The 10,426-nt window shown below is 40.4% G+C and overlaps 1 protein-coding gene across 1 annotated transcript; it reads left to right on the top strand.

Moving 5' to 3' along the window:
• Window positions 1-6,949: 6,949 nt before the first annotated feature.
• LOC127943312 (zinc finger BED domain-containing protein 4-like) lies at window positions 6,950-9,288 on the top strand. The gene is made up of 4 exons (XM_052539676.1): window positions 6,950-7,118; window positions 7,501-8,463; window positions 8,566-8,757; window positions 8,883-9,288. Exons 1-4 carry the CDS (start codon window positions 6,962-6,964, stop codon window positions 9,269-9,271), a joined length of 1,701 nt encoding a protein of 566 aa, XP_052395636.1. The 5' UTR covers window positions 6,950-6,961; the 3' UTR covers window positions 9,272-9,288.
• The last annotated feature ends 1,138 nt before the right edge of the window (window positions 9,289-10,426 follow it).

The following is a 10,426-nucleotide window of genomic DNA, read 5'->3' on the forward strand; positions in this document are numbered from 1 at the left end:
TCCCTCCTCGGCGACCTCCCCTGGTCCCCCGGAAAACCACCAAAAGAGTTCCCTCAAAACCGTCTCTCTCCCGCTCTGTGGCTGGGGAAGAGACATAGGCAGACATACCGCCGGTTCTTACTGTGACGGAGTCCTTCTGTCACCACCGGAATACAAGGATACTAGGAGAGAGAACCAATTGCGGGTATGTATTTATTAAAGGGGCAATCCAAAGAATAAACAGTCCAGGCAGGGGTCGATATCCAACAAATCCAAACATAAACAAAACACGAAGACAAGGCAAGGGCACGAATAGAAGACGGACATGAATTAACATTCAACAAGGACTCTGTGACACATACTGAGACAGACCGGGTATAAATACACAGGGAAAGACAAATGCTAATGGGGAAAGGGTTAGGAGGACATCTAGTGGATACCCAGGGAACACAACCCAGACACTGTGACACCGTCAGGCTGAGGCCAGTCTAAAAAGACGCTCAGGACAGTTGACAGAACGCTGCTGTGTGTCGACATGAAAGCGTATCATTTTCACGTATTATTAAACCTTGCCACTTGCAAATGTAACCATTCAAAAGACGTTAAAGCATTCAAACACAAGACGCGGAAAAGCTGAAATGAGTAGCGGAGAGAGCCATGTTTCACAGACAGCAACACTGAACCGACCTCTTGTTTGCAAAGTTCTCCTTTAAGTTCCTCCTGCACCTCAACGAACAAATCGCAGTTTAAACAAACAGAAAAGGATGTGTAAGAGCCCACTTCAGCACCGCAGTGTTCTGCTGTTAAGGCTCACGCAGAGAGAGGCAACTCAAAAACTTGAACACCGAATTTGTCTGTTTTTGCTCTTGTACCGACAAATACATAAAAAATATGTGAAAATACCCGTCTTGGATAGTATGTTCGGGAAAAACTGTCAGATATGTCTTAAAGTAAACAGTTGAGAAAAAAAATTGTATGTGAATTATATTGGATGCATTCATTGTCTCTTAAAGTGACTGGGCCTAATAGGGCTTGGGCGCCGCGTTGCATTCTGGGATGTGGCGGGCATGTTGAGGAACAAATAAACAGAACGAACATACAAATTAAACATTTTCAAACAGGGACCACTGGTACAACCTGAACCGGGGGCCTGCAAACCCCAACTATGGCCCTGTTTACAGTACAAACCTTGTAAGTGAACTATGAGTGCAAAAAAACTAATAAGAAACAAAATAATCATTCATTAATCATAATCGAGGTAAAGTGTTTGAATTAATCGAGGTTTTGACTTTAGGCCATAATCGTCCAGCCCTAAATGAGAGTGAATAAGACAATACTAGTTTAAGAAAAGAGAAAGAAATTGAAAAGATTTGTTGAATGGGATCATTTTTTTTATTAATACAGAATTGATACATAGACTACAATTATGTTGAATAATCCCTCTTAAGAGGTTCTGTTTAAAGAAAGAGGGGAATGTTATGTCCTGTGTTCATGTTTATAGATTGCAATATGAAGGATACATCTATGCTGCCTTCAAAAACCGGCCAGATGAAGGCATCTCAGGAGACAGGAAGTAAAGCTAACTTTGAATTCGTACGTGCCTTGATGCCTTCCTACCTTGGAATGCGTACTCTGAAGGCAGCATTTTTCAGTTTTCGGATGCAGCCATGATGTGAAACCAGGGGGGCAGGGTTTCATATTTTAGCATCCCTGGGTGCCGCCATTGATTAGCGGACCCCCACCTGAAGTTAGCATTCCATTGAATTATTTCTAAAGAAACATGAAAAAGTATAAAAGGCCCCATTACCTTTTTCAAGATTTCAAGATTTTTATTTGTCACATACACAATTATATATAGCATATATAGCCAGCAGTGAAATGTGAGTACCTTGTATTCTACGTTATGGCCCAGTAAAAGCAGTTTTTATTAAAAATTGGCTGACGATTGCGTCATAACATGCGACTCTCTGGTGCACAATTGAGAAATTACTGTATGGACAGGAGGAGAAGCTCGCAGGCAATCTTTTACTGTATATGAAGTTATCGGGGGGCATGGAGGCATAAAGTCAAGGGAGAAGCCCATAGAGAGTCCATAAAAGAAACGGGACAAAATTATTCAACAACGTCTGCAAGATTCGGTGGGTGACTCAGATTTCTCTTGGCACAGAGATTAGAAGACTTACAATTGTCAGACAGGTTGCTCATGTGACATCTGCATCATCAAGCTCAGTTTGAGTCTGCGCAGTGCGTGCTTCTAATTGATTTCACTTGAATCCAATGGGGCCAATGTGTCCATTTCTTTTACTGTCTATGTGTGAAACTAGGCATTCTCTCTCTCTTTAATTCTTCATTACAAGTTCCAAACATTACACCAAGCACTGCATGAAAAGAGGAATTTCTGGGATAAATCTGACATGGGAAATTTCAGTGGAACTTAAGGTGTACGACTCCTGTACAAAAATTTCCCAGGCAAGTGTGCTAAGTCCCATAAACGACCATACACTTGAGATGCACAGATATTTCCGGATACAGGGTATTTCTGATTGTATACACTGGACGTGTTCAGAGATTTACAGTACAGCCCTAATATTTGTATAATCGCATTTTTACTGCAAATAGCTTACCTCCTAAAATTATGGTTAGTGGTTATTTTTATGGTTACCATGGTAAGTAAAATAGTCATGTTTTTTTTTTTTTTTTTTTTTTTTTACAATATAATAATTAATAAAAAATATAATTAAATTAATATAATAATTAAGGGAGCAAGCACTGTCATGTTTTTTTCGGGGTGTTTATCAGTTAAAAGTTAATCGTCCAGTCATTTTAAATTAATCCTAACTGAATGAATCTAATCCAGTCTATTTAACAGAATCATAAAATTTGAGTGAGATTAATCAAATAAAATCCACTATTCGCGGTTGTGCTGTATCTCGGGGTTTGTTGTAGTTTGGTAATAGAGGTAATAGTACTGTATCACACACTGACATGCCAGGCCTCACATTTAGAGCTGATTCACACAAGACTTTAAATTCTTGACGCCTTTGAATCTAATCTTTTCTGAATCAACTCACTGTTCTTAGCCCTCCTGGCGCTTGTTGTTTGAATTTGCATGGGCGCGCTGACAGGAGAGCCTGTGTTCTGCAGTGAAGGTAAGTGTGAATACATAAATCCATTTTGAAAAATATGTTTACAAGAACATAACATTAAATGTTGTTTGATGTTGTATGATTTTTTTTTATCTATATTTCTAGCATGAAGATATTTCAAGCCATTTATTCCCTCTTTAAGTGCTTCACTGTTGCACACACTGATTTTCTGAGAGATATACATCAGACAAAGGTACTGTAAGTATAAATACATAAAACCATTTAAATAAATAAAAAAAATGTCAGGACATAACATTAAAATTGGTTCAGTGTTGTATAGTTTCTCTCGACCTGTATTTATAATCCAGTGTTGTTTTGAGCCGTTTGTTCCACTTCAGCGGCCTTCAGTCAGCGTGTGTTCACAGCCTTCAGAGAGATTTATATCAGAAGAAAGTAACGTTAAGGAAGAATTTGCAGAAACATTATAAATATGCTATTTACCAAAGCTTAATGCTAAGTGTTGTAATGGATGTATTTGAGTGGCTTTATGTTGTAAAATTAGTCTAGATATCTTGATTAACTGTTAACTTACAGTAGCAACTGCTACGTAATGTTACATTTTTAAAAGTTAACTTTTAGTACAATATACATGTTTATTAATTAATTTTAGTTTAGTTAGCGTGCTTTAGCTGGCCACATATTACCCATTGACACATTCTGCTCATCTGATTTCAGAGTCTCCAAACACTGCAGCTGACTTCTGATTCACCGGAGAGAGAAATGGTGTCTTAATTTGTTAATATATCATCATTTTCAAAGTGCAGCATAAGTTTTACTTGTTTTGTTCATGTCTGTTCTAGTTTTAATTCTTGGAAATCTACAATGTATTTTGTTTTATTTTGAGTTGATTTAATAAATATGTTTTAATTTGTATATACATTTAATGTTTTTAGGTCAGATGGCAAATGTTGTTCTCAATGTTCTATACCTCATATACACGTTCTTCTGGAAAATTGCTGGTGTTTAAAGAACAGTTAACTTTTATTCAGTTACTAATTCACTTTAGAATTTTTTTTTTTATTTTTTTTATGAAGTTTATTTTAACTAACATTTTCAGATAATCCAACCAGTTAGCATCAGAGGAAGTCTTTTCTCACCTCCATTCCCAGAAAACAGGCCAAATATGCTTATTCTGTCTATTATATATCACTAAAAGAGGAGATCACTAAAAATAAAATTAAAGAGGTGTGTAAACTTGCAAGCATGATGTCAGACACTATAATATGCTCTGTTCCCCTCCCTGCTTACCATGGTGACGAGATGCATAGCAGATTGTCATTGCTCATGTCTAAGTGGTGCCCACAGAATATCATAGGTTTCATAGACAATTGGACGAGCTTTTGGGGCAGACCTGACCTGTTGAAAAGAGATGGTCTTCAATGCTCCTGGGGTGGTGTCACACCCAGGGGCGGCTATGCTTTAACTAAGCCACACCCCTTCTCAACTTCCACCTCGAGGAGGTCCCCAAAGCCAACCCAATGGCCAAACAACACGAGAACAAGTAAGTGATAAAACAATCTTTATTTAAATATTTAAAAATAGCTTGGGGAATAGGGAAAAGGCAATTAAAACTAAACTCTGACTCGGCCCTCCAGATGGGCTATGGCCGGGAAGAGGTCAGGGAGCAAGGGGGCCACGGGGATCCGGGGCGTGGGACTCGGGGCCCGGCCAGAGTCTTAGGTATCCGTAGCGCCCTCCTTCTTCCTCCTCTTCGCTGAATACAACTCACGGTAAGTACTGGTTCACACAGTTCGTTCTCGGGGTGCTCACTCGCTTTCTCTTCCTCCACAGGCAACGGCTGGGACGCAAAGGCACAGTTAATTCGGCTTGGTTTTGCTCTCACCTCTTCGCTGATTGCAGCTCACAGTAAGTACTGGTTCACACAGTTCGTTCCTTGGGTGCTCACTCGCTTTCTCTTTCTCCACAGGCAGCGGCGTAAGTACAGGTTTCCTCGGTCTCTCCTCGTGTTACCCACTCTCTCTCCTTTTCTCTCCACAGGTATCAACTTGGGCACAATAGCACAGTTAGTTTGCTTTGAATGGCTCTCACCTCTGGGCTGAACACAGCGTACTGTAAGTACAGGTTTCCTCTGTTTCTCCTTGCGTTATCCACTCTCTCTCCTCCTCTCTACAGGTATCAACTTGGACACAAAACACAGTTACTCTGCTTTGGATGGCTTTCACCTCTGGGCTGGACACAACGTACTGTAAGTACAGGATTCGCTCCATTCCTCCTCGTGTTATTCACTCTCTCTCCTTTTCTCTCCACAGGTATCAACTTGGGCACAATAGCACAGTTAGTTTGCTTTGAATGACTCTCACCTCTGGGCTGAACACAGCGTACTGTAAGTACAGGTTTCCTCTGTTTCTCCTTGTGTTACTCACTCTCTCTTTCCTTTTCTCTCCACAGGTATCAGATTGGACACAAAGCACAGTTAGTTTGCTTTGAATAGCTCCCACCTCTGGGCTGAACACAGCGTACCGTGCTATCTCCGGAGATCTGAAGCACGCTCACAACATATACTGTACTGAACTAGGCTAGAACCAGCAGTCTCCTTGTCCTCCCGCGACGGAGTGCGTGAAGGCGGGGGTTTATCTGACAGGACACACGGCAATACACAGCAACCCACAGCAATATACAGCACCACGTCAAAATTATAAGTTTTCACAGCACGAAGACTCACTCACCACACTCAGTGTACAAAAAGGACACCCGTCTTCCTTCACTTCGCTTGGTTCGGATCTGGCGATGGAATATGCGGCCTAGCTAGTGATGTTGTCGTTGTGACTACTTCAATAAATATTCCTTCGGCTCTCCCACCACGCTATATTAGGGGTAGGGCCGCCCTCCTCCTCCTGGGGAGATCTACACAACGTCAGGTCAATATACAGGGCACTTTCGGCTTGCTCTTGGTACTCACATCAATGCCGCTTCCAATCCCCTTTTTCACGTCGTCTCAATTCGCCGTATAATCCGTTCACTTCTCAACCTTTAAGGTTCGCGATGTCTTCACAATCATACAATTCCAGCCTGAGGGAGAGAGAGAGTTAGACAGCCACCAGCAGCTAGGGATGGCTGACGCGAAACTAACGTTTCGACACAGAGTCGAGATCCCGAAGCGTAGATGTTTCGAAACACTGCTCCGAACTGTGATTCAAAACACCCATGTCACGTGACTATGGCTAAACGAAGCTTCTGCGCGTTTCATAAGTGTCTCGACCGACAGGTGGCACGCTTGCCGAGTCTGCGTTTGATTGACAGGGGCGGGAACAAACCACACAATCGCCAATCTGTCTCAACTGCCACAAAGTTTAAAAGAGGAGTTAATGCACCTTCACCTCGTGGGTTTTTGTGAGAGGAGAAAGATTTTGAGATAGCGTTTACGATTTATTGACATTTATAGTGCGATTTAGTTAGTTATATTTAGGTTACATTTAAGTTAAATATATTTACTGATAAACTAAAGACAGTGACAGATAGTTAGGATAGATATAGTGACACATTTATATAGGCTAAGTTAGATATTGACAGATAGCACAGTAGTTAGAGATATAGAATTTAGATAGATTCATATATATATATAGATAGATAGATTCATAGATATATAAATTTATATATAGGTTCATATATTAATATATATATATATAGAGAGAGAGAGAGAGAGATTCATATATATATATATATATATATACTTTCATAAATATATAGATTCATAGATAGATAGATATATATAGACATTAATAGAATAGAGAGAAATGGAGGCTCCACAGAAGAGATGCCGTAAATCTGTGGTGTGGGAGCATTTCCATTTGGAAACCCCAAATAAAGTGAGATGTATGTACTGTGATAGGCAGCTAGCCTACTTCAACAATACATCATCCATGATGCGCCATTTGAGGAGCACTCATCCTGCCATTTTGCAGTGTGCAGAGGATGGTAACATTCCCCCTGTACCTAGGCCTGCTACTGACACTGCTGGGCCATCTAAACAAGGTATACATTGTTTGATATAATATGTACTTCATGTAACACTGTTTAGAAAGTCCATAGTTTTAAATAGACTTAGGCTTGTGTCCACCAGCCTTACAACGTAACGTCAATCTTTTCCAAAACTCCCAATCATGTTGAAAACAGCTTCACTCTGAATATGTAAATGTAACATCTCACAAACTTAGTCACTGTATTACATAGATATTTTTATAGGCTTGAAGACAACATTTTGGTTTTCCTAATTGTTGTAATTTTATATTGTATTTGATCTGTCTTTGCACACTGAGCATAAACTTTTCCAAACTTGAAAAAGCTTTTATTTTTTTTTTTAAATTTAGTTTTGTGAAAGTACTTTTAATCTTTTATCTTTATTTTCTTTTAAAAGGCAGACAGAGGGAATTGGATGAGGCTCTTGTAGACATGGTGGTAAAGGATTTGCAGCCCTTCACTATCGTGGAGGATGAGGGTTTCATGGCTTTTGTGAACAAACTTGATCCAAGCTATGTCCTCCCATCCCGGAAGGCACTTAAAACGATGGTAACTGAAAGGTACAACATTTCTAAGGAGAAGACAATGGAGGACCTAAAAAAGGCAGATTTTGTTAGCCTTACAGCTGACATGTGGTCCTCCATTAATATGGACGGATACCTTGGTGTTACTTGCCACTACATAACACCAGAGGCAAAGCTGGCAACTGTTGTACTGGGTGTAAGGAGGTTTTACCAAACACACACAGCCCAGCATCTCATGGAGGCTAAAGCTTTGCTAATGGCCGAGTGGGGAATAACCACCAAAGTTCAGTGTATGGTGACTGATAATGCATCCAACATGATCTTAAGTGCCCAGCTACTGAACCTTCGGCATGTCCCATGTTTTGCCCACAATTTAAATTTAATTGTAAAAAAGGCCCTAGATCAAACCCCACTCATCAATGGAATACGACAGAAAGCCAGAAAGATAGTGGGGTTATTTAGATCCAGCTGCAAAGCAAAGGACAAGCTTGTGGAGATGCAGGGCTTGATGGGCAGACCAGCTCTGAAACTGATGCAGGAGGTGGACACAAGATGGAACAGCACTTATGACATGTTGCAGCGCTTGTATGAGCAACGAGAGCCAGTGGGTGCAGCGCTATCAAATTTAAACAGTGATACTGCTCCGCTGACAAGTTTTGAGTATAACATTATACAAGAATCATTGTCACTACTGCAGCCTTTCAAACTCGCAACGACAGAGTTGTCAGAGGAACAGAGAGTGTCTGCTTCAAAGCTCATACCACTTTACAGGATGTTGCAGCACAAGCTATCGCAGAAAAAAGGCCAATCAGCACAGGAATCAACTGCACAATTAGGTAGGCCACAATGACCATACTACTGTATGTAATGTATTGGCCACAACTGTCATATTATTTTTTATCAATATAACCAATATGGTTTGCTTGTGTTTTGAACAGGCACACACCTGCAAGAAGGTCTGCACTCAAGATGTGGTGGGTACGAGTCATTCAGAGCTTTGGCTCTGGCTACACTGCTGGACCCAAGGTTCAAAAATGTGGGTTTTGGAAATCCTGCCAAAGCCCAGGAGGCTGAAAAGCAGATCACACTGGAGTGTGCTTCGCTGATGCGTTCAAACACAGCAACTCCTGGTAAGCAGTTTCACTCTTCATCTGACATTATGGAGTTATGTCATCTGAATAATTATGTGACTTATACTTCATATATGCTGTCAGTTTAGACTTAGTAACTAATTGTTGTTTTTACTTTCATTCAGAGCCACAGTCAACATCAGGCCCATCATCATCATCATCAACAACAACATCAACAACAGAAACCCAGGACAGTTTATGGGAACTTTTTGATAGTCGTATCCATGAAACCCAGGCGATACACAGTGCCACAGCAGATGCCACAGTAGAAGTTAAAAAGTACCTAAAAGATGCATTTTTGCCAAGAACCCATGATCCACTAAGTTACTGGAAAGAGAGAGCTGTGATTTTTCCTCATTTGTATGTCCTTGCTAAAAAATATCTATGCATGCCAGCAACAAGTGTCCCTTGTGAGAGGATTTTTTCTAAGGCTGGAGAAATTATCAGTAAAAAAAGAAGTAGGCTAAGCCCTTCCACAGCAGAGCAATTAATATTTTTGAATAAAAATCTTTAAAAAAAAAAAAAAAATTAGACCATTGTGGATTTATTTGTTTTATTCATTTTTCATGACCAAAATAACCTAGTTATTATTATGATATAGGATTATATAGGATATTATTATAGGATTTTAAAATATCACCACATTAACGAAAACAAAATATTTTTATTTATTTTTAAATGGCTTGTTGTCAAAGTTGTTTCAGATGACATGGGCAATTGGCCACTAGGTGTCACCGTGGAGACGGGTGTCGGTAAAGTTTCGAAGCCTCGAAACAAATACGGCACTTTGCTTCAACTGTTTCAGTGTTTCATGAAGCCTCGCTCTGCCCACCACTACCAGCAGCGCACCAAGACGGGCACGACACAGTGCTTCACACACACCAGAAAGAGCTCCCAGACTGTGAAATCTTGGCCTTAAGTACTGCCTTGTCCAGCGTATCCTCCAATCACCAACCGCTGTCCCTAACTAGGCACAGGTGCATCGAATTCCCTGATTTTCCCTCTTACGGCGCTACCGGAAGTTCCGGTGTTCTGTTTTTCCGGTCCGGGCGGAAACACTTCCGGGCGGAACCAAACTTCCCGAATTTTGGTTCCGCCCCTAAAGATCGTCACCTTGTGACAGTGGCACCACTCTTCTCTCTAGAAATATGGCAAATAGTCCAAAATAGAGTTTATAATAGTCTTCTAAAATCAATACTATTAGAGATGAAATTGTTACCATTCTGCCGTCAGCTACAGTATCGCATCAGACAGTGCACTATAGACCCCCTGAGGAACAGTTCCACTCATTCTCTACCATTGGAGAGGAAGAATTGTATAAACTTGTTAAATCATCTAAATCAACAACATGTATGTTAGACCCTTTACCATCTAAGCTCCTAAAAGAGGTGCTTCCAGAAGTCATAGATCCTCTTCTGACTATTATTAATTCCTCATTGTCATTAGGATATGTCCTCAAAACCTTCAAACTGGCTGTTATTAAGCCTCTCATCAAAAAACACAACTTGACCCCAAAGAACTAGTTAATTATAGACCAATCTCGAATCTCCCTTTTCTGTCCAAGATACTAGAAAAGGTGGTATCCTCACAATTACTGTATTTTCCTTCTTAGAGAAAAAATGCTATATGTGAGGATTTCCACCGTATCATAGTACTGAGACTGCTCTCC

The sequence above is a fragment of the Carassius gibelio genome, chromosome A22 (assembly GCF_023724105.1).
Source record: "Carassius gibelio isolate Cgi1373 ecotype wild population from Czech Republic chromosome A22, carGib1.2-hapl.c, whole genome shotgun sequence".
NCBI classification, from domain to species: domain Eukaryota; kingdom Metazoa; phylum Chordata; class Actinopteri; order Cypriniformes; family Cyprinidae; genus Carassius; species Carassius gibelio.

Bases quoted from the DNA above. Each gene is read 5' to 3' on its own strand.
- LOC127943312 (XM_052539676.1), top strand. From the start codon at position 6,962: ATGTACTGTGATAGGCAGCTAGCCTACTTCAACAATACATCATCCATG. The intron at 8,464-8,565 runs GTAGGCCACAAT...TGTTTTGAACAG, and splicing joins GGAATCAACTGCACAATTAG to GCACACACCTGCAAGAAGGT. The intron at 8,758-8,882 runs GTAAGCAGTTTC...ACTTTCATTCAG, and splicing joins TTCAAACACAGCAACTCCTG to AGCCACAGTCAACATCAGGC.